This window comes from Cavia porcellus, unplaced genomic scaffold (genome assembly GCF_034190915.1).
Source record: "Cavia porcellus strain 051 isolate PalLab524CR breed Dunkin Hartley unplaced genomic scaffold, mCavPor4.1 scaffold_11, whole genome shotgun sequence".
NCBI lineage: Eukaryota > Metazoa > Chordata > Mammalia > Rodentia > Caviidae > Cavia > Cavia porcellus.
In genome coordinates this window covers 28,290,230-28,314,247 of record NW_026947494.1, presented here as the reverse complement: position 1 = coordinate 28,314,247, position 24,018 = coordinate 28,290,230, and the positions used below count along the sequence as shown (strand labels likewise).

Here is a 24,018-nt window from a genome sequence, read left to right as displayed (position 1 = left end):
AAGAGGATCCCAGGGCGATCCCAGCCTGAGTCAGGCAAGGAATCTCCATAGTCTCTAAATCAGGAGCCCATCAGGACCTGGAGGAGAAGGGTCTGGAGGAAAAGAAGTGGAACCCCTTGGGCCCATCTCTGTACTCCACCTGTGCGCCTGTATTTCTGGTGAGGGACTGGCCTGGTGGCCTCAGCTGTCAGCTTCCACAGTGTCCCTCTGGATGGCTGTCCTGGGCCTCCCTATTGGCTAGCCCCCTCTGCGTGCTTGGGCACAGCAGAACCGCGCAGGGGTGGAAGCCGGGGAGGAAGATGCACGGAGCTGGCCAGAGGCCCGTGGGGCGGCGCGCAAAGACGAGGGGGTGGGGACCCAGGGTGGGCTGCGCCCTTCCACACTGACCATTCCACACCCTGCAGACAGCAGACCCCGTCAGCTGGTTCACTCCCCTTTGAAGAGGAGGAGGGAAAAGGTAGCTAGCCCCTTTCGGCTGGGGGGAAAAAAAAAGAAAGAAAGAAAAGAAAAAAAAAAAAAATACCCGCAGAGGGCAGCTTGCGGGCTTTTTCTGCAGCTCCCTCCTGCTCCGGGACCATGCATCTTTGCATTGGCCTGCGCGGCCACAGGCGGGGACTTAACTTCTGGAGCTGAAGGCTGAAACTTTGTGACTCTGCTTCTCCTGACAACTGAAACATGCCATGTGCGCAGAGGAGCTGGCTTGCAGACCTCTCGGTGCTGGCTCAGCTCCTCAACTTCGGGGCACTTTGCTATGGCAGAGAGCCCCAGCCGGGCCCGGTTCGCTTCCCCGACCGGAGGCAAGGTTAGTGCCTTTCCCACATTTCTCTTTTAAAACTTTCCTTTAACTTCCGTGGTGCTGAGACGTGTGGGAACTTGGTCGCTACCCCTCCCCTTCCCCCACTTGGCAGAACGCAACCCTGAAAGCCCTTTGACTTCTGCAAAGAAAGGCGGGTGGGGGCTCAGGTTTCCCCTGTCTGGGCTTGGAGGTGCTGAGCCGAGTCCCACCGAAAGGTGAGCGGCCTTTCTCTCTCTCACGGGACGCTCCATTCTTTGAACAGCTCAAGAGACAGCCGGCAACCTTCTTTCCCTCGCTCTTTTGTCTTCTTTCTGAATGCTGCACTGTTTCAACCCTCTACTTTTCAGATTCGGAACATGGAAAATGATTTTTATTAAAAAAAAAAAAAAAAAAAAAGAACTTTCCAGCTGGCCACAGGCGGTCATGACAATGTTTCTAGTTAGTTTTAAACCCCTGGTCAGGGAAGGGGAAATGTGATTCCGCACCCCTGCTGTGCACATTTGGCTGTGTTTTGGTTTCCTGGAAAGATTTAGGGTTGTACTTTTAAAACAATCCTTTGGGGGAAATCTACCTCAGGAGGGGCTCACTTTACCCTGTCCTGTCTTGCTGATCTGTTGCTTAAAACTGATGTTCTAGAAAACATTGGCATTTTAGTGGGCAGTGCATTATTATTACTATAATTATTTTTAACCCTAACACCTGGAGTAAGATGTCGCTGTTGCCTGGTTTTTGTTTGATTGGAGGGGTGGGGGACTGTTTTCTTTGCGGTGGGGGAGCACTATGGGGAAATACAGCAGTGGCACATGCTATCAGTACATTGGACCACTGATCATGTCCTTCTGGGGTGCAGGCACCACCTCTGCTGTCCCTATTTGCAGATGAGGATGCAGAAGCATGGAGCGCTTAGGGACCCAGACTTTCCCAATGATGCAGCTGTGCTGCCTAGTAGCAGTAGTTCGGATCAACTGGCCCCCTCCCCAGCGCCCCCAGCACGTAGTTAGCATCCCTTAAGTTCTGTGTTTGCTGACTAGGCTCAAGTCTCAGGAAGGGGAGTGCCCTCCACAGCTTTCTGACATCCCTTTAATTCCCAAGGCCACTTGGGTGATAAACATCACCGGTTTATTCATGTTTATGGGATTTCTAGGCAGGCTTTTCTGCCCATGTTGCAAAGTTCCAACATTGCTGGAGAACTTCACTGTGGCTTCTGAGCTCTCAGATGCAATTCCCTCCCTCCCTCTGCTTTACTTGGAAGCTAGTGCTGGCCAACACTGGGGTTAGATGTCAATCAGCCAACACTGGCTTGTGTAAACGCCCAGATACAATCTCCCACCCCCAAGTTTAAAATAGCAGTGCTTGTTGTTCTTTGAAAAACAGTTCCTTTGTGAGATGTCTGTCTTCTGGGGCAGCACAAACAGAGCCTGCAAGCATGTCCCTGTGCATTTGGAGATGATTTGGTTCAAAGACACACATCCTCCTGGATTGATTTTCAGTTCTGTTTGCTCCACAGCTTCTTTGTAAAGGAATTCGGCTTGGAGTGGAGCAGACACTGCTGTGCTTTGCTTGTTCCTAGCTTGTTCCTCTCTGGGGAAAAAAAGACGACAGCTGGGGCCTTTGGGATTTGGTGCTGAATTTGATATTGGAAAATAGCTTTAGCTGCATATATATTTCAGTTTTAAAAATAATTTCAGTTTGAGAAACTTTATTCTGAAATCTTAGCTAATTCATTAATAGATTTACAGGTAATTAACTCTTGGGGCTAAGGAGAAATTTCTAAGCAGACTTCTCTTTAGAACTGAAGTTGAGGAGATGAAGGAGAGAGAAAAAGAAAGAGGAGAGAGAGGGAAGGAAGGATGATAGGATCAGTGAGTGAGAGAGAGAGAGAGAGAGAGAGAGAGAGAGAGAGAGAGATTAATGACAGAAGGCAGTTCTAAAGCTTCTTGGGACAGGATGACCTTCCCTTTTCACGCCAACATTTTTTAATTGAACTCCAATTCTGAACATTTAAATTTGTAAATTACTTTACAAATCATCTCACTCCTCCTCTTTATCTTTACTGATGACTCACGGGAGGCCCAGGTGGCCAGTCTGCTAGGCAACATGCATTTGTTGAGCAACTACTTAATGCTACTTCGTCAAGGCATTTCACTGTTGAAAACAGACTGAGACACTAGAACAAGCTTTCAGGTTCTGTCTCGTTCTCCCAGCTTAACAACTAGGATTTTAGTCCTAAGAAAGAGCATGGAGTTGAGTTCAATCTTTTCCCGTCTGAAAAGCAGGCAGACTGCAGCAACTCTGCGCAGTGTTCTCTCTGTTGTGATAGAAGAATGTGCTACGACTTCTCCAAGCTTGTTAATTTACAACCAGTATCAGAGTAACAGGAAATATAAGTCTTGCACACAACATACTGCTTCTCTTCTATACTGCCAATAATATCCCTTTAGGTTTGCTTATTTCCGTTCAGATGTTCCTCCACAAACGATGGGATTGTGTCCCAATAAACCTATTATAATACCATTTATTTATGCTATTCTGCAAGGAGGAAATGGTTTCAGATATTTCCTTAATATAAGCAGAGCCTTCACAGTTTTCTTATTGTGTGTTAATTAGAATAAGCTATGTGATTGACAGATGAATTATCAAGGGTTAGTGAGCATGTCCAAATTACTGTGACATATTTTATAACTATGAGGGGGTCAACATGATTCCTCACAACTTGTCAACATGTGTCAGTTTGTAAAATACAAATACACATCATAAAGCTATAACTACCCTTGGAAAATAATCATGAAAACAAACTACTTCTTGTAGGAATTCGTTGCCTGTTAATTTAGTAAGGAGTCTTACAAATTCACTTGCTCTGTGAGATCGAAATAAAGATCCAGACAATTACAGATTGTGTTTGCTTCAGCGGCATGATACTAAGTTGAAGTGATGCAGAAAAGATGAACGTGAAATGCACATGCATGGAGTGTTCCATAAGCAAACAAGTATACATTTAATCCAAACTTTATAAAAAACCATTAGATAAGTATTCTCTCATTCTGTGACTTTTTTCCTAATTGAGATTAGATGACCCCTTGGAGATTTATGTTTTCAGAAGACTTTGCACCCACATGTTTTATTTAGTTTCTCCTGAAGCCCCACTGAAAGTTGTGGCCTAGATTGTCAAATCTAATTTTTAAACAAGGCACATGAAGGTATTCAGGGCTTATTATTTATTTCCAGAAACCCTAGTGCAGGTTGTGAAAAAATTATAAAATATTGTAGTTCCCTGTGCTTTCCCCCAGTCTTGTTGACATCCCACCTGGACATCTGGTCCTCAGTGGTAGACCCTCAGGAAACAGTGAGGACAGAGCTTGGAAGTGTTTCTGGTGCAACTAGCCAGTATTTGACTCCTCACTTCTCTTTTTGTCCCTTGTAGAGATAGAAACAGAGGTTAAAATGGTGTTATTAATTCATTTTAATTTATAACTAAAGCAAGTTTATTTAATTGACGTTCAGAGGCTAAAAATCTTAAGATTGGAGGACCCACCATTTGATCTCTTGGTGAGGGCCTCTTGGCTCTCACAGCATAATATATGCTATCACAGTGAGAGCAGATTTTAGAGGGAGAGGTCACATGGTGAACAGGAAGCAGGAGGGAGACAGGGGCCTAGTTTGGTTTTTTTCTTCATTCTAAAAACAATAATTTGCTCTCATGGAAACTAACTAGGGTACTAAGGGGAACTACTTTCATCTTTTCCAAGGAATGTTGCCCCAGTGACCTAAACAACCTTCCTTTAGCCCATCCCCTTAAAGATCCCATTATCTCTCTCTCTCTCTCTTTTTTTTTTTACTGGTACCAGGGATTGAACTCCCGACCACGCACTTGCAAGGCAGGCGCTTATGCCACTGAGCTAAATCCCCAGCCCAAAGGGCCCATTATCTCAATATTACCATACTGGAGACCAAGCTTTCTGTACAAGAATCTTCGGGGAATAAGTCACATCCAAAACCAGCAATGAAGCACACAGTTAATAATACATCACCAGGCAACTATGAGGATTAGATAAGACTAGACAAGTCCACTTTTAATGTCACTCCTGATCATAGACAAGGTTAAAGTGAAGAGCTATTACTGTTTCCTGACACCTGTTTATCACATCTCTTTTGACTTCTGCTTGCTTTGGGCCAAAATTATAGTTAACTAATCTGCCAAACTAAACTCCTACTGAAAGAAAGCAAAAGTGACTATGGGCTTCTCCCCTATCTTTGCTTGGCGAATGCATCTATTTATGGCAACAATGATAACTGGTCACCAGGCTCTATCTTTATTTTTTTATTTTTTTCAAACTTCTATCTTTAATACCAATACTGTTAGCATTTTTAGCTAATGAATGTTATTTGTCAAGCATTACTTTAAATATTATATATACATACTAATATGTTGAAACTTCATAACCACCTCAGGATAGATTATTTTTATCCCCACTGTTTAGATGAGACTATTGCAACTGAGATGTCAACGTAAACCACACTGTTTAAGTGGCCACCTACTTTAATCTACATCTATGGGATTCCATGTTTTAGCTGCTTCCTTTGCAGTTAAATTAGGAATGAAAGCTGATCTAATTTCCCATTACTATGCTCAAAAAAAGGCAATAATAATTGCCTCCATTTATTGCTGAGCAAATTGAGGCATCTTAATAATCATCCTTAGGTAGGGCCATGCTGTTGCTTCTAACTCTTGTGCTCTCTGCCAAGGGCATTTGGTCCTCTTTCTGTATGTGTCAAACAATGAATGAGAATATGATTTTGAAACAGAAAGCACAGGGTTTCAACCTAAGTAAGTTGTATATTGACTTCTTAGACTCAGTTTCTTTTCCTATGAAATGAGGAAAATGATTGAATCTGTACCACAGGGTTGTTTTGAGTATTGACAGAGAACGTGTGTATTAATAAGCTCTTTTATAGCTGGGAACAGTATCCAACACTCACAGTTTGAGGAGGAAGTATTTAATTTGGTTCATGTTTTAAGGGGATTCAGTCCATGGTAAGCTGACTCCAAGACAGGAACATTGTGGTGAAAGGGCTTGATGGGGCAAAAGTGCTTTATTCATAGCAGCTGGGAAGCAGAGCAGGGGAACAGAGGAAAGAGCAAGAGACCAGACACAGTATCCAAGGTTGTGTCTCCAGATCTACTTAGACACACTCAAAAGTGTGCTGTTCCAATCCCCTGGTTGGTTCCAAAGCCAACCAAGTTGTCTCAGCTCTCAGACGACTGAGTTAGGATCACGAGTTTAAGACCAGCCTGGGCTACACATGAGACTCTGACTCATAACTAACAGAAACAAAAAAAGATAAATTAATTTAAAATTTATCTGTTGGTCTCTGACTCATGGCAACTTAAAATTTATTATAACTACCTTTTGGCTATAACAAGTAAAGCATTTTCAACGCTTTTCAGGCTTCTTAAAAGAGTATAATTTTTAGTTCGGAATTCATTTTTTAAGGTATGTAGTTGCTTATAGTTTTAAATTGGTCAATAATGGCTTTTAGCAAAATAATCTGTTAGGGAAAATGTTTGTTTCTTTGCTTGGTGGAGGTGCAGAGACTTGCATATGCATAAGGTGTTGGAATGAGAGTTTTCATTTAGTCTCAGTTCCTATTCTCAGAAGATGAATGTGAGGAAGAAAAGGAGACTAATCTCCCATGCGTTTGTAAAAAGAATTTCCAGACTATGTGTGCAGGGGGTGCAAAGAGACGATGAGATTCTGTGCCTTTCACCTTTGTTGTGAAAGGTCAATGGGAAGATATTGGAGAGAGATTTTGTTCAGGAGAGATTCATGATGAAAGAGTATTCTCTTCTACTGTCCCTCTAGCACAAGAGAGCTCAGAGGTTTGCTGTGGGTTTGGGGAGCATGGAGAGTAGATTTGACCCTCATCATGCTGTTCTGACTCATATCTAGATGTATCCCCAAAACCTCATGTGGTCATAGATGGAGTTTCTGAAGTGGCTAGATTAGGGTGTGATGCTGGGATTAAGGAGGTGGATAAGGGAAGGCTCAGACTGGTTGTGGTTGGCACCACATAAAAGGCTGGTAACCTGGATGGGATACAAGGGAGAGGCAGAGCCACTCATGGTGGTACATGCCTGTAATCCCAGCAGTCAGTAAGTAGTCTGAAGCAGGAGGATCCTTGCAAATTTGAGACCAGCCTGGGGTACAAAGTGAGCTCAAGGCCAGACTGAACTGCATTGTGAGACCCTGTCTCAAAAAGATTAAAGGGAGAAAAAAGAAGAGAGGCAGACTAGCTTTTACAGCTGCTGCTGCTTCATGGTCTCTTGGTTGCTTTGACATGAAGTTTTCTCCTCTGTGATACTGCCATGCCACCCGGCCCTGGAACCAGCCAACTATTAACTGGCATGAAGTAAACCTTTTATTCTTTTTTTTTTTTTTTTTTTTTTGTCTTTTTGAGATAGGGTCTCTCTATGCAATTCGGGCAGGCCTTGAGCTCACTTTGTAGCCCAGGCTGGTCTCAAACTCACAATGATCTTCCTGCCTCAGCCTCTCGAGTGCTGGGATGACAGGCGTGAGCTACCACACTGGAAACTTTTTCCTTCTTTAACTTATAAAATGTCTGAAATTTTGTCTCAGCAATGAGAGAAATAACTAAGACATTCCAAAAAGAAAAAATTGGCTGAAATGGCATTTGGTGACAGAGCCAACGAAGAGTATAACCTTGCCATCCAGGAATGGTGATTGCCATAATTTTGGGGGAAGTGTAAGGATCACATATTGTTCCATGTGTGTCAAATTTGGACTCCTGAAAAGGATCTTGGGTCTTGCTGAAATGATGGTGGAAAGGACCCTCTACAGTGGTACAGTGGCCTCAGTATAGGGAGATGGGAAAGTGGCTATTGGAGCAGAGACTGCCCCCACTTGGGGGCTTGGGCAACCCCTAGTGACAGAGATTTCCCCAAACCTAGAGTATTTAATGGGAGAAAGAGTCAGCGTCTAGACACTGACCACACACAGGTATACTGCCAAGTGACACGTGCACCTGGCCAAGTCTAACCTTTCCTGTCTCTGATTTCCCTCCCTTGCTCCAACCCTGGCTCATTCAAACGTATCATTGTGAGCAATGGAAGAGGAGAGAAATATGAAGGGAGGATTACAGAAGCAGGCTATGTCCACGCACTCAGCCTGGACATTTCTCTCTTCATTGAAATCTGAACATGAGAGGTCAGAGAAGTGCCAGTATTGAATCAGACCAGGCATTTCTGAAGAAGTGAATGAGAGGCAGAAGGGGAAATGACTTAGTGATATTCTCAGCCCTTGGAACGCTAGTGTTTTTGTACAAAAACTGTGTTTTGTTTTATATATTTTACATATTTGTTCTCATTTCCTATTCCCATTTCTCCCTGTGGTAATCCATGTTAATGGGCTCCACATGTATATTTTGTTTGTGGGTGTTCTGAAAAAGCTTTCTGGAGTGTGTGTGTTCCATCAATGTGAAGAGTTCTGCATTAACTTGCCTTGTTTCTTATTTTTCATTGAGTATTGTTTTTAAGATTTGTCCTTGTTGCTATGTGGACAATTCTACCTAAATGTTGCAATTGGGAGAAACAGGTCCATACTTTCTATACTTAAACATTGAGACTTCCTGTTAGTAGCTAAGGATGGAAAGTGTGCTGCACCATATTTCATCCAAGATAGAGAAGAAAGGATCTACAAATCATTTTTGAGAGCACTTGCCTAGAACAAAATGTATCCCATCAAAGTGCATTTATTTTAATTAAATAGCTACTGACATGTCCATTGATACATCAATGCAGTAACTAAGCACCTGTGGTGTATGACTGTGTCCTCCAGAAGGTTTAGGGACAAATAGTACACTATGCCAATGGCAATATAACCAATGTGGGAAATACTGAGCGTGGGGACATGAGGGTTCAGGCAAAGGAGAACTTTGGATCACCAAGAAGCAAGCCCTCCTTGCAAATCAGTGCCATGTGTGGGCCGCTGTGGGGAGAGCCAGATACTATCTCTTTCTGGCATGCAAGCTGGGAAACAAGAAGAGCCAACCCTCCTCTCCCCACCTCCCACCATAAGTGACTGGCTGATCTGGAGAAACACAGGCTGAGGTGGAATGCAATTTAAGCTTATAGTGTTTAGTGTTTCACTGACTTTGCAGGTCTAGCACCAGTAGTTGGTTCATCTATTTAGAGAATGGCAATGCGCAGTGTAGCATCTAGGGGAGATCTCATTCTGAGGGTAGTGGTCATTGTTAATTCCATATTGTCTTGCTTTGAAGTCCTGTATCATTTTCATTGTCTTGTTGGGTTGGGCTTTGTTCTGTTTGATTTTATTTTATCCCATGGCATGGGCAGCTTTTCAAAGATAACAAGCTATATTATGGTAGCCATTTTGGACTTATTATTATCTTGTTTTGAAGTCCTTTATTGCATTCATTGTTTTGTTTTTATTGGCTCTATTTTGTTCTGTTTTATTTGGTTTTTACTATGTCTGACAATATGGGCAGCTGTTTTGAAATAGCAGCAGGCATTATGGTAACTATTATTGATTTCCTATTGCTTTGAAGTCCTGTGTCACTTACACTGGTTTGTTTTGATTGTCTTTGTTGTGTTTTGTTTTGCATGGTTTTATTCTCATTACGATAAAAATTAAAAAAAATTAGATCAAAGAGAAAGAATTTGGTTTGGATCTTTAAAGAATACACAGGATTTTTGATAGAATGCATAATCATTGTATTTGGGAAAATCACATGAATAAAGTAATGTAAGTGGTGCGGCTGGAAGGAGGTGGAGCTCTGCCTCCCACCTATGTCCCTTCCTCCTCATTCTCCCTCTCTCCCTTCCTCCCCCTTTCCTCCCTCCCTCCCTTCCTTATTTTCTCTTCTTCCGTCTTTTTCTCTTTCTCTATTTCTTCCTTCCACCTTCTGTCTGTCATTCCCTCCCTGTCTATCCCTTCCCTTCCCTTTCCTTTTCCTGAAGCAAAATATCATCTTACTAAGTGGTTAGTGGTTTATGTTACTTGGTAGATGATGCTGAGTGATGACTAATTCTATGATTACGAGATCCTTCGTTATTCCCAAACATCAAAAACAGGTGGTGATGGAGCTTAAAATTCAGGTAAATCAAAAAGCATGTTGTGTGTGTGTGTGTGTGTGTGTGTGTGTGTGTGTGTGTGTAAGAAACGAGGGTTCCTGTCTCATGTTTTTAAAGTGGCAATTTTTGTGTTTTGAAAAAATATGTCAGATTCTAATATGTTCTCATACCATTTTACTTTGTGCACTTTGTACTTGTAAACATCGAAAATATCTCCAAGTTCTTTTAAGCACCTTGCTATATCATGGGATTTTTTTTTATGCTTTCGTCGGTGTGAGGTTTGTCCAAGTATGTGCACTTAGTTCTCTGTGATTGAGTTTTTGGCTTTATCCTTTAAGTGGCCTTAGCAAGAAGTTTCCCGAAGAGTTTATGTGCCTCTTCAGAAACCTCTGTGACTTGTGTCAGTGAACTCTAGATCTGCACTGTCCCTGATTCTGATGCTGGTCTCGCCACTTTTCTAACAGTACTCCTCATGAATTAATGCTCATTTTAAGTTCCCTCAGATAAAATACCTGACACCTAGAGTTCTATTTTAGCATCATCTGAGAATAGTATGTGTTACTGAAGAGGAAGTGCTATATGACTTTGAGTTACTCAGGGGCTTTAATGTTGACAGGACTTCTATAGTGGAAAGGATCTCTGAGCTATAGTGGAAAGGATCTCTGAGCTTCAAGTCAACAGTGGGTTCTGGAATCTCAGTCTAGAATCTAGGTTCCAAGTGAAAGTGAGTTTGCTTCTCTGCAGTCTCAGCCCAAGTTTCTCACTCTTATTTTGTGTCTTCTTTTCTTTCAGAGCATTTTATGCAGGCCCTTCCGGAATATCACGTAGTGGCTCCTGTCCGAGTAGATTCTAGTGGGCACTTCCTGTCCTATGGCTTGAACCATCCTGTCACCAGCAGCAGGAGGAAAAGAGGTTTGGATGGCCCAGAGGACCGAGTGTACTATAGAATTTCACATGAAGATAAGGACCTGTTTTTTAACCTGACAGTCAACCGAGGATTTCTTTCCAGTAGCTACATTGTGGAGAAGAGATACGGGAACCTTTCCAATGTTAAGATTGTGGCTCCCTCAAGCCCCCCTTGTCATCTCAAGGGCATAGTTCAGCAGCAGAGCATTGCAGTTGGGACTGCAGTGCTCAGTGCCTGCCATGGACTGGTGAGTCACCTCTCTTCCCTGCCCCAGGCTTTTTGAATCTCAGCCTGGAACTTCTCCCATAGGTTCAATGCCCCATCAAAACTTGCAAATTGTGCCCCAGAAGATCTTGGGGAAAAATGTATAATTAGTAGAAGGTGATTGATTTTTGAGGTATGTAGAATAAGGTGCTGGGGTTCAGAGGAGAGAGAACTCAAACCAGGAACATAGGGTGATGGCGAGGAGAAGAGGGAGGATTTGTGTTGGGTCTTTGGGGCAGGCCTGAGGCCATTGTTCACTGACTGCTGGTTGGCAAGTTTTGAATTAGAAAAACCCACATTTGTAGTGAGTGAGAGTTTTCCTGAGAGTGATGGTGATAACAGTGGCCAATATGATTGGATGAAGGGTTATGAACTTGGTAATCAGATTTCATGTGGGACTTTGGTCACTCCTTAGTGCTTCTATTTTTTCATTTGTAAATGGGGCCAGTGATAGAACTGGTCTCAGAGCCGTGGTCAGCGAACAATAGTCCACCTACGGATTTTGTAACTGATTTTTTCTGGGAACATGGGTACACTCATGCATTTATAAACCATCTGTAGCTGTTTCCAAATCACATCAGTAGAACTAAGTAGTTGGCATAGAAACCACGAAGCCCTGAAAACATTTGTCAGACAGGTTTGCTAACACCTGTAATAGAGCATTGTGAAGATGCATACATGTGTATGCATGTTAGAAGAATATTTAGTAATGCTAGCTGTTTTTATTTTTCTTACTGTGTTTCTAGTACACCAGACCTTGGAATATATAGTTTATGTAATTTGTGTATGCTGACCCCATCCTTCTTCCCTTAGCAATCAAAAAAGCCTGGAGGACTTGAATAACTTAACTGGGCAAATTAGAGTCTGCATCTTTCTGCTGTGGACTGCATCTCAAAGTGTGACCAAGCTTATTTTTCATAACTTAAATTGCTCTCTACTTTGATCTTTTGCTTTCTAAGGGAAGTTCCATGCTGTGTAACATTATTTTAGACTTCAGAATAAATAGACTATCAGGACCTTTTCAATTTTAAAGGGCCCAAGGAGCACTGAGTACCACTGTGTGGGCGTTTCTGGGTTCAGCTTTTGTGTTTGAAAGAAATTTGATCTCCACTGCCTTCCTGCAGCAGCTGCAGTGACAGCCCCATCAGTAACTTAAGACAAGCAGTGCTTGGGAAAAGGGTTCAGTTTTTGAGGTTTGCCTCAGGCTTGAACAAGAGGCAGGCACTACACTCACGGGTGTGCCTGGGGCCGGTGGCTGACGAGACTCCAGAGTCCTGAACATGGCCATGGTGAAGTCTGAGGTTTGCCAAGGAAAACCACTGGTGACATTGGCATTCACACAGAAGGCACATTCCTCCCATCATGACTGCCATTTTCCATCCTTCATAATTTACTATTCTGTTTATCTGAATAATTTGGCTTTGATGGCATATTATGGGAAAAGTCATACAATACATTATACAATAATTATGAATTGCTTTATACAATAAATGGACAATCTTATTTTACCTTTCTCTGTAAATATAGATTTTCAAATATAGGTATTTACCATTTATTCTAATTAGAATGTAAACACTGCAAAACCAGAATGGAGCCTTTTTCCCCCAGGATTTATGCACTGCTTGGTTGCACGGGGACCACTCTGCCAGCTCCAGTCTTCAACTTCTGAGCTCTCTCAGGCTTCACATCATGTCTCTTTTCCATCTCAGTTCTCTTGCTTCTATAAGATAATCCTGGAAACATCATTGCCATCTGATTCTCTGTGGCCAGCAGGACACAATGTTAGCCAATGTGACAGAAAACTTGTATAGCCAAATTATTGAATGATTTTGTGAAAAACACTACTGGGATTATTTTGGAGCTTTTCATGTATAACTTGACAATTCATGTATGGTAATAAGGCTCTAAAAGCTAAGTGAATTTCTTTTCTTTCTGTTAGTATACCTTTTAGCTGGCTTTAATTCTGTTGTTAATATGGCAAAATATATCAATATCCACCTTGAGTGGTTCTAGTAAAAATGATAGTGAAAGGACTTGTGTGTGACTTCTTGATCACATGCCTGAGTGTGGGAGACAATTTGAGTGATTCCTCTTGAATGCAGAACTGCTGCAACTTTGATTACATCTAGACTTATTTTCTTATACTGATATGTACAGAGCTAACTATGGTATTTTCTTGTCACTTCAATTGGCTCTAAGCATTTGTAAATAAGACCAGTGAGGTACTGATATGTGATCTCTAAAACCATCTCCTGTTTCCTCAAATAGTGTTTTCTATAGATGATATGGGCACAGCACTAGGATGGTAGAGCCAGTCAGCTCCAGGCATGTCAGCTGGATATGAGCCTCAAGGACAAGAGGCTATGACTCCCTCGTGCATAAAAGTTTACAAAGCAGAAACTGAAGCAACAGCCTGAAAAAAAAAAAACCAAAAACAAAAAACTACCTTAGTTGAATTATGCAAATTGATCCTTCTGCATATCTTTATCTCTGCATTTTGCAGACATGCCTTTCTCACTACCTGACTAGTCAGCTCAAGTTATTCAGGTAATTCCTGCCACCCTCACTGTCACTCATCCTGGAACCACTCCCTTCTTCACAAGATACTTTCTGGGAGAGGTCTAGGATCAGGGCCTTTGTCTGCACATCCTCAAGGGAATTGGATTTAGGACTCCTTGGCTGCCCTTAACTTGGGGTTGCAAGTTGCATTGGAGGTGGTAGATTGGAATTAACTTGTTGGGATTCCAATAACATCTCAGTGGGTTTATAAACATAACTTTTTGGATTGTGAGGAAGACTAGAAAAGGGATTATGATACTTGGATGACTGTACTCAATATTTGGAATTACAACACCTGGGGTCTTGCTCTGGTGCATTTAGTCTCCTTTTTATCTGGGGATGATCCCACTCTCAAAGTCACAGGCTGGCAGGTTCAGAATCTCCAGGATCTCAGTCTCCCACCATTCCAGGGACAAATCTAGCATTTGGGAAGCCTTTCTTAGGAAGGGGTCACTTTCATGTGGACCAGGACAGCTGCCTTTTCATTCCTGAGGCCTGGCATATTCTTTGTTTCAGATGTGGAAAACTAAATGAGACATTGGAGGGTGTGTTCTCCTGGATCTGTCTGTGGTTTCAGCCTATTCATTTTCCCCTGGAAAAGACTTAGGTGATCTTAAACTGATGATCCTAGGAAGTCCATGTACCATCCTTTGGCATGGGTGTGGTCCCCAGCCTCTTGGAAACTGCTTCCAGATTGAGTCATCCCATGTCCCCTGCTCTGTGGTATTCCTGTAACATCTCCAGCATTTTTAGCACCCTTTATCCCTCAAAACTTTCATTATATTGTCTGTGTATTCATTTTTAGCCTTGCTACATTGAGTTTTCCAATACATGAGCAATGTTTGTGTCTCAGTATATTTAGATCTTCCTTGATTTATTTCACCATTTCATGTAACTTTAAGCATACTAGTCTATATGTTATCTACAGATAATTTAAATATATGGCAGGATGAATCTAAATTATATGCAAACACTATACTGTTTTATGTAAATGACTTGGGCATCTATGATGTCATATCTGTGGGGAATGGATCCTGGAAAAGTTCCCTTGAGCACCAAGTGAATGACTACGTGTATGTTCCTCATGCTTATTCATCCACCTATGGAAATTCAGGTTGTTTCCATGTACTGACTATTACAAATAATGCTGATATAACCATGTGAGTAATTTCAATTCCTTTGTTATATACCCAGAAGTAGAATTTCTGCCTCAGTTTCTTGGGAGGAATTATAAATTGTACTTTGATAGCATTTTTCATGAGAAATCTCCCAACCCATTATTTTATATGTATTGTCTCTTGGGTCACTGGTCTTTGTGGCCACTAGGCCTTCCCCACTTTAGTGTGAATGACAAGGAGGCTCTCATGTACAGTAAAAATAATTGCTTTGTATTTTTTTCCCTTGTCCCTGTGTCATAGCGTAATTGGGAAAAGTTAATGAAACTGTTTTGGAAGTGTATTCCCCTAGTTTTTCAAGTGTATTAGTTCCCAAATATGTTGTTTTGGAGAGTTTTCTGATTATAAAGTAATCTGGGAGACGAATAACAATTTCTTCTGTACTCGGCCTCATGGCCTTTTCCACCGCAGAAGACTGGGAACTTTGGAATGACCACCGACTGGCTCTGGGCCTCCTGGAGAAGCAGGGTCTCTGATGTGAACTAAGTTTTGTTTCTGTGCCTTTTTAGTGGGATCTATGATTTCTTTTCATTCTGAAGAACTCAGTACCCTTTTAATTTGACTCCTCTCTTACAGACTTTAAAATCTTCCACTTAGGGGCTGAGGATTTAGCTCAGCGGCATAAGCGCCTGCCTTGCAAGCAGGCAGTCGTGAGTTCAATCCCCGGTACTGATAAAAATGAAAAAAAAAAAAAAAATCTTCCACTTGTCTGAGAATTGTAGCAAAAACTAACTTAACTCCATGAGCTTTTTGCAAAATATACCTGAGTAGAAAGTAAGAATAATCTCACCACTCCACACTGCTTCTCTCACGCCCTTGTAGGTGCTTTAGAAAAGTAATCTGGTCTTTCTTAATTGGCTTAGTAAGACTGCTCACATTTTGAGACTCAAGTTGTTGGTACACTTCATTAAAACTTCCTTTTCAAGTCTTCATTGAACTTTGTGTTGTTAGTGGGCTTTCCTTTGTTTTAATTTGACTTGTTAATATCTTGACAACACTTGATGCAATTTTCTTTACTTGAAATATATTTTTTCTTTGCTTACATAATACAATTTTATCATGTTTTTTCTTTAGCTTACTATATGGACCATTCTGTATCAGTACGCTATGCTTATTTTCCCGTACTCAGGTACTAGAGTGTCCTAGGCTTTCTATCTGCAATCATTTTTCTCTAGTTTCATAACAAGTAGTCTCAAGTTCCAGGTTCCAAATCTATCTATCTATCTATCTATCTATCTATCTATCTATCTATCTAACTATCTATCTATCTATCTATCTATCTATCTATGTTCTATCTAATCTATCATGTATTCATCTATCATTTATCTATCTAATCATGTAACGGTGTAGTATGATATTTATCACCTGTTTCTATCTCTATCTTTGTATGCACGCAAATAACTCTTACATTTTCATATATAAATTTACATTTATAAATTTTTGGAACTCCTGCAATCTATTTTCCTTGTCATATAGATTGCAAATAAGTGTCTAAATTCACATGTTAAAGGCCACCACTGGTGTCCACTCCCTTAGTCTTCACCATCTCTCATTATTGCAATTGTCCGCCACAAAACCCCTGGAGTTATCTCATCACTTAACTCCTCTTTTTCTGTCAAACTCTGTGTCTATTTTCTATCAACACATCTTGTCACCTCTGTTGTCTAAATATGTTCATACTCTACCACTGCTGTCTCCAGCAAGGCTACCACTCTAGTAGGCCTGTTCTCAGTGGGAGTAGTTATACTGTCCAGGAAGCACTTGGCAATATTTGGAGATATTTTTTATACAACTGGAGAGGAAGGAATTGCTTCTGCTTCTCTTGAGTAGAAGTCAAGAATGCTGTCAAACTTCCTATAATGTACAGGACGGCCTTCCACTGCAAAGGATCCTATTGTCTAAAATATCACTCATGGAGGCTGGGGATTTAGCTCAGCGGCATAAGCGCCTGCCTTGCAAGCAGGCAGTCGTGAGTTCAATCCCTGGTACCGATAAAAAGGAAAAAGACACACACAAAAAAAAATTTAAAAAAATAAATAAATAAAAAAGAAAGAATTACAGTGTCACTCGTAGCAAAGTAGAGAAACCTTACCCTACTCCTACTCACCATTGTCTCCCATTGGACCCTGCATTTACCTCCCTGGTGATTTCCTAGATTTTTCTCTTAATTCCTTGTGAAGTATTTTCCACAGTGATCAGACTGTTATTCTGAACATATTTATAGCGCAGGACCACTCTTCTGCTCAGGGTCTTCTATTGGTTGTTCATCACAGCTGAGTGAAATTTAAACTTCTTGTCCTGGCTTCCAGGACACCCTCCCAACCATCTTATCATTCCTACACTGTGCTTTAGCCACACTGACCTTTTTTCTGCTTCCCCAATGTACCAGAGCACATTTCAGCATCATGACCTTTGCATATGTTATTCCCTGTCTAGAACACTCTTCCTTCAGATTTCTACACAGTTGTTCCCTACCTTTATATCCTACTTAAGGATTTTACTGCCACTCAAACTGAAGTAGACCCTTGCAGTATTCCATCATATTGCCTGTTTTATTTTTAAAAGGAACTTATAATACCTAAGTCTTTGTTTCTGCTTAATTTTTCTTTCTTTCAGTGCTCTATATGCATGTGTTTATGTTTCGTAATTAATACTCAGTAAATACGGTTTAAACTGATTTGCCTTTCAACTGCTCCAGGTTCCTGGAGACCTTCCCAACTTGCGGTTTCAAAATGAGATTACATACTTTCATTCTCTTTAATGGTTTTATACTATTTTGTTATGTTTAATACTATTGTATATAAAGCTTTTCTCTATTTCAAGGAAAGAGTCTTTATGGTAGCTACTGATATCTCGGGTTGTCTTGTGGTGAAATACTGTGTTGCTTAAATTGTTCTGTTCTGAAAAAACAAAAACAAACAAACAAAAAAACCAAAGTGAGATTACATTTCTTCAGCTACTTAAACAGTGGTTTAATACCCTGATATTGACTGACATAATGCAATTTGGCCCCTGAACTGTATCTGATGGATTCCAGGGCATTGGCTTCTCATCATGGATTCTTTTGGCTTACTCCTGTGACCGCCTTTATCTTGTTGACCTTTCTGGAGAAGATACTGGTATCACTTTTTAAAAAAATCTTTTTAGAGACAGTGTTTCAGTATGCAGTTAAGGCTGGCTTTGAGTGCACTGTGTAGCCCAGGTTGCTCTCAAACTTGCAATGATCCTCCTGCCTCAGCTACCTGGGATTGCTGGGATTACAGGTATGTGCCACCACGCTCAGCATAGGTATCACTTTTGTAAGTGAGCTCAGTTCAGATTTTCTTTAGTTTGCTAGGCACTTCATAGCATAATTTACAGTTTTTCAGTAAGACTCTTTTGAACATTTGTACATCAAGATAAGGAAAGTATAATGCAAATAATAGCCTAAAGTTTTTACTCATCTTGACTGTGATCAGACTCTAGGCTGTTGGAAGAGTGTCTCTAACCAGCACTTTTCCTGCTTCGTGATATGCTGAAATGTGTTTCTCTCCTGAGTCCTGGGCCTAATCATGAGACCTTTGACAAGGGAGGAAATGTCTGTTTGTTTGTCCATCTCTTCATCCACTCAGCCATCCATCCCAGTATCAGACCATCTTTATTTCCAGTTCTTCTGTCCAGCCCTAGTTTCTTTCAAGGAATAACTATCTGCTTGCTTCATGGGAAATCCCATCTAAGACTCTGGGTTGCAGTGTGGACCATTGTATACCCTGCAAAAGTACTAGGTCACTGGGGACTGAAATCCAGTCCAGGCTCTGACAGCTGAACTTTGTCATGGTTCAGGGTGAAAGCCAAACTATATCTATAGGAAGAAAAGAGACCATTTTATAATTCCTTTGGCTAAAGTGGTGCACAGTGTTTTAGTTGTTTGTCTGACAAGAAGGGGCACCTTTTAAAATTCATTTGTCTGGATGAAGCACCTTTTAAAATTTCATTTCAGCTTCCTGTGTGTCTTCTCATAATTTGCACAAATGTGTGTGAAAGCAGTAGCATCTGAGCTCCCTACTCACAGGATTTGGCCTGGTTTTGGGGTCTGCAGAGGAAAATCATCTGAGGATGCAATAATCTAGCCCCAGAATGTTTTCCAAAGCGTAAATTATTTGGTCTCAAGTAACTCTATGTGCGTGTGTGTGCGTGCGCGTGCGCGTGGGTGTGTGTGTCTCTGTGTGTGTGTGTATTAACAGATTTTTTTCCATTGAGATATACCAAATCTCACCAGTTCTCTTTCCCAGTACTATCCTTGAAATAATATAAGGACCAAACTTGTGCTCATTTCCCAAAATACGAAGGTCATGTGTTCTTTTCGTTTGCTCTCTAGTAAACAAGTGCTTATGCAGTTATGTAAAATCTCTGATAATTTCTAAAACTACAGTGACACATTTTTTGCCAGGAACATACCCAATAGCTATGTGTGAAGACCACAGCCCATTGTTTCCTAGTTTTGCCACCACTGCACCTAGAAGACTTATTTTTGTCACCAAAACTTTACTTAGACTTTGAACTTCTAGCCAACAAGCTTTCATTTAGTCCTAACATGTGGTGCTGCATTAACCTGAACTCTTTAAATTTTTTGGGATTCAAATATCCAGGAATGCAAGTATTAAGCATGCTGTGTATTTCAGTGAGTGAGTGTTGTTAAGTAAGGATTAGTGACTTTAAAAATCTGTGCTCTACGAGGGAGCTTGTACTAGAGGGATGTGCTTCAGACAGGTTATTCCTACTAATGCAGCCAGTTCCTGACCTGGAAAGCCCCGCTGATTTTTCTCCGTACACACGAAGGATGTACCCGTTTCTACCCCTTGTTTGTGAGTTACAGCTGAAGCCTGGGTGATGTGGCCAATCAAAGGAATGAAGTCCACTGGCAGCGCAGTGTGGGAAACTTGTCCCATGAGGGCTCTTGCCTTACATTCTGATCCTGAAAAACACAGCCCATTTGTGGAAACTGGTCATTTGCATTATGGCCCAGCCGTGTGTCAGGGATGGTTGTTTTTCTCCACGGGGAGGGAAATGAATGCTCTGTTTATCCCCTAACTCCGCTTGCAGGCTGAGGAATTCTCCCTGACCCCTGACCTTTGGGGTTGCCTGGTCAGAGGCCTGCTTACTCAGACATGAGACTTTGGAAGTGGGCCTCTGGCTGGCGGAAATTCCTCTCTTTACTGTGAATGCTTTGTGCAGCAGGCTCATAAATATGAGAGAGTTTCTTTCCTCTGTCTCTTTTTATCTTTTTTGTTTTTTTGGCTGATTTTTTATTTCATCAACTTCATTTTGTGGATTTCCATTATGATGGATTGGAGGAGGAGCAGTTAGAGTGCGGAACTCCTACTTGGAGAAGCAGCACTGGTTTTTAACCTTTGTCTGGGTTTCCATTCAACAGTCCTCACTGTGGCCCTGAGATGTTGCTGGAGAAAGAATGGGGGGTGCGTCTCTGCTATCAAAAAGAACTAGGAGTCAATACCCTATTACAGAATTAATTATCTGGCTTGTATGTTTACATGGATGCAGCCAGGAAACTGACTCCCTGTCATGGAAATCTCTGCTCTGGAGAGTATGCTGTGCATTACAGAACCTGACAGCTAGGTGGTTACCCCTCTAGTTGTTCATGCATTAGCTGTTTTTTCTTTCTTTTTTGACCCCGCATGTTCACAGTTCTAGTGAGTTTAAATATTAGAGAAAGCAGGCTTATTGCCTGACATATTAATAAGGATTTTGAAAAATGAGAAAACAAAAGATTTGAGCTTTTTCCTTACTAAAAAAATATTTTACTTGATTGTTAGAGGTGATTTTCAGTATGATATGATTGATGTACTTTTAATTACACAACCTGTGAGGAATCAGCACAGTGGCTTTGGGAGTTAGAGAAGCTGACCCCAGAGTTTCACTCAGTTACTTACAAACTGTGACCTTGGATGAGGCCTTGCTCTTTGGTATGTTACTTTGGATGACCTGGGTCCTTCAATAGGGGATCATCTGGGAGTTGATTAGGAATGCAGATTCTCAAATCTTACTCTTGACATGCTGACCTAAATTTTAACAAGATCCACAAATTACTTGTAGTGCATTAAAATTTGAGAAGCATTGATTTATTAAACCCAGAGACACTGACTTTTGAGTTTACTCATTAATCAATTCTATTCTTTTGGTAAATTTTTTGCTTGAAAGCCTAATGATGCTCAGACACAGCACCTGGGATTAAATTACTCTAACCAGTATGGATAGGTGAAGGGATATGTCATAACATTTTGTCACTGCAATAAATACCAAGATAGAAAACTTAAAAAGGGAAAAAAGTTTATTTTGACTTATAGTTTCAGAGGTTTATTTTATGGTTACTTGGCACCATTGCTTTGGGCAGTGATGACACAAAGCATCATGGTGGAATAGCAAAACCACTTCCTTTATGGGATCCAAGGTGGGGGACACTAGAGTTTTAATATCCCCTTCAAGGGTTAGCCCACAGTTACTTCATTTACTTGCACTATGCCCTCCCTCTTGAAGATTTTTCTACTTCCTAGTAATTACCGGGGCTGGTAATCAAGCCCATAGCACATTGATGGGCCTTTGAGGGACATTTAAGATCCAAAATATAACAAGGTAGAAGAGGAACCTTAGCTAAAGTGGTTACAAAAAAATGGAGAAGATACACGGACCTTGGAAAACAAAATAAGATGGATTATAATGACCAGATATGCTTATTCATTGTCATCTTTTTGTTCTTCTGTCCTCTGCAGTGTTTTGATATGTTTGAATCCTATCATTGGTGTGCACAAATCTTACCAGCACAGCTGCTATTTTTTCTCAGGTTCTTTAATTCTCAGTTACCTGGTGAGTGTACCAAGCAATGATCTATTCTTTGGATGTCTCCATCAAAGTTGTTGAGAACAGACAGATTTTCTAGGCCTGAAGAGGACTGGTACAGACAATGACAGCTGGAACTGTGACACTATTCGTGCTTTTATTTCTATCTCTAGAGGGGTGCTGAGTTTGTGTTAAGGGTGAGGATGCCTTCATGTTATGAATATTACCTTAAGAGATTGTGAGTGTGGAATTTCCCAAGGGGGTAATGGATGTCTGGGTGTGAAAGAGGAATGGGTATGAAAGAGTCAGGCTTTCTTCTCAGCTCTCAGAGGACATTATTCATGCAAGCAGGGCTGCTGGAAGCAATGTACCTTGCAAACAGGAAGAGCACAAGAAAAGGCCTCTGCTCCTGTATGTGACTACTTCACATCTGTTAAACTCTTTATTCCTGAATCAGTGAACTGCGGATGTAGAACTGTGCCTTTGCTTCTCTTCTTTATGTCTCCATAGATCATTTGTTACTACCACAGCTGCCTGTGTAATGATTTCCACCATTAATTATGTCTGATTATTTATTTTTAAGACCTTTCAAGTAGTCCAACATTAAAAATATTTCTCATTAAAAATACATAATCTTCTTTTCAATTCTTCCTCCATGATACATGCTGTTGAATGTGCTGATTCCTTTCCTTAAATGTGTCACATGTGTATTTTTAAAAAGAGATACTTTCAGACACTAGGCTTCCCACCAGATCCAGTTTCCTTAACTTTCAGGCTGCACATGCACATTTAGACATTCCTTCATAGTTTTGTAGTTAAATTGGCCGAAGAACTAGTAAACTATTTTGCAAAACAAAGTCATGAGAGATATAAAATTTAATATTGCATGTTTCTATTTGATGTCAATTCCTCCGCTTCCATTTATTAGCCTACTACCCTCTTCTGACCCTTTCGTTTACAGGCAGATTTTTCTCTAGACTTTGTTCCTCATCTGACTTCTGCTTTGGCTTTAAGAAATGAGTCACATAATTTTAAAATGTAGACTGTCCACAGTCTCTTAGTGGGTCATGAGCTATCACTGCATTTTTCTCCCAAGCAAGCTTCTTTTCTTCCAGGAAGACTTTTTAATTTTTTTTAAAAATTTGTAACTGAATTTTTCTCTTCCTGGTCTTCAGTATTTTAGGAACTTACTTTTTTTCCCTGCTTGTGAAACTTCCTAGGCTTTCTCTTTGACTGTTCTTTCTCTTTCTTGCTCTTCTTTTGTTGTTTAGTAACAACAAAACTTCCCAGAAATCTTTGCAGGCATCTTGTCCCAAGTCTGACTGACCCTTGATCCTGATAAAACTGCTGAGTACTGCATGAGGCTTATAGGTGCGTGAGACCATGGGACACTCTGGAAGCAAGTCTCCCTTTCTCTGCTCTCATCAATAGGTAGGTGGTTTCTATAAGAGCAGAAACTGCTGTTCATTAGAACCTTTAGACCCTCACAGTAAGGGCAAGCCACAATCTCATGGTGGGCTCTGCTTGGTAGGGATAGCAGATTAAGAATAAATGTTATATATGGAGCAAAAATGACCCCAGAGGATTCTAGGTTTTTTCCTTTTGTGTTACATTTTTATCAGCTAAATATTCACATATTATAAAATTTAAAAGATTAAAAAAGAGTCTGTGCTTTCATATACCATTCCTTCAACTCTACCTCCAAGAAACATTGACTAAAAACTTTTTATTGTGATACAGTTGACATGAGATTTACCATTTTAACTTCTTTCCTGAAAATTCAGTGACATTAAGTACATTCACATTATTGTAAAATCATCACCATCATTCTTCTCCAGAACTTTTCATCATACCAAACTGAAATTCTGTAGTCATTAAATAATAATTTCCACTTCCCTCTCTGTTTACCTGCTGGGAACAACTGTTTTATCTTTCTCTATAAATTTCACTATTTTAAGAAATAAATACAAATAAAGTCATACCATATTTATCCTTTTATGTGTGGCTTATTTCACTTGGCATAATGTGTTCAAAGTTTATTCATGTCGTGATGTGTCTGGCTTCCCTTTTCTAAGGCTGAAGTATATGCTACATAATATTATGTATGTTCTTTAGACTTAGAAACAAAATTCTGATTATTGACTTTTAAAGTCTCAGTGATCTCTGTGGAGAGCAGAGTTGCTTGTGTAAATGATGTACTATGGTTTTCACATACCATGGTAGGGACCTGGTAACCCAGTGAGGCCAGGCTGTGAACTTGGGATCAGGAGATGTGCATTCCAATTCCTCAAGTACTTGTAGCTGACATTAGAAAGTAAGCTTCAACAGCCAGGCAGAATGAAGGAGCCTCCCTGATTATTCTTCACAAGCATTC

At 40.8% G+C, this 24,018-nt stretch overlaps 1 protein-coding gene across 1 annotated transcript in view; it reads left to right on the top strand.

Annotated features, from left to right (window-relative positions):
• Nucleotides 1-356: 356 nt before the first annotated feature.
• Nucleotides 357-24,018, top strand: part of Adamts12 (ADAM metallopeptidase with thrombospondin type 1 motif 12) — a 286,768-nt gene continuing 263,106 nt past the window's right edge. Inside the window, exons 1-2 of the mRNA XM_003470179.4 lie at nt 357-802; nt 10,698-11,059. Of these exons, the coding sequence (XP_003470227.1) occupies nt 676-802; nt 10,698-11,059 (489 nt within the window). The 5' untranslated portion in view covers nt 357-675. The remainder of the gene's footprint in view (nt 803-10,697; nt 11,060-24,018) is intronic.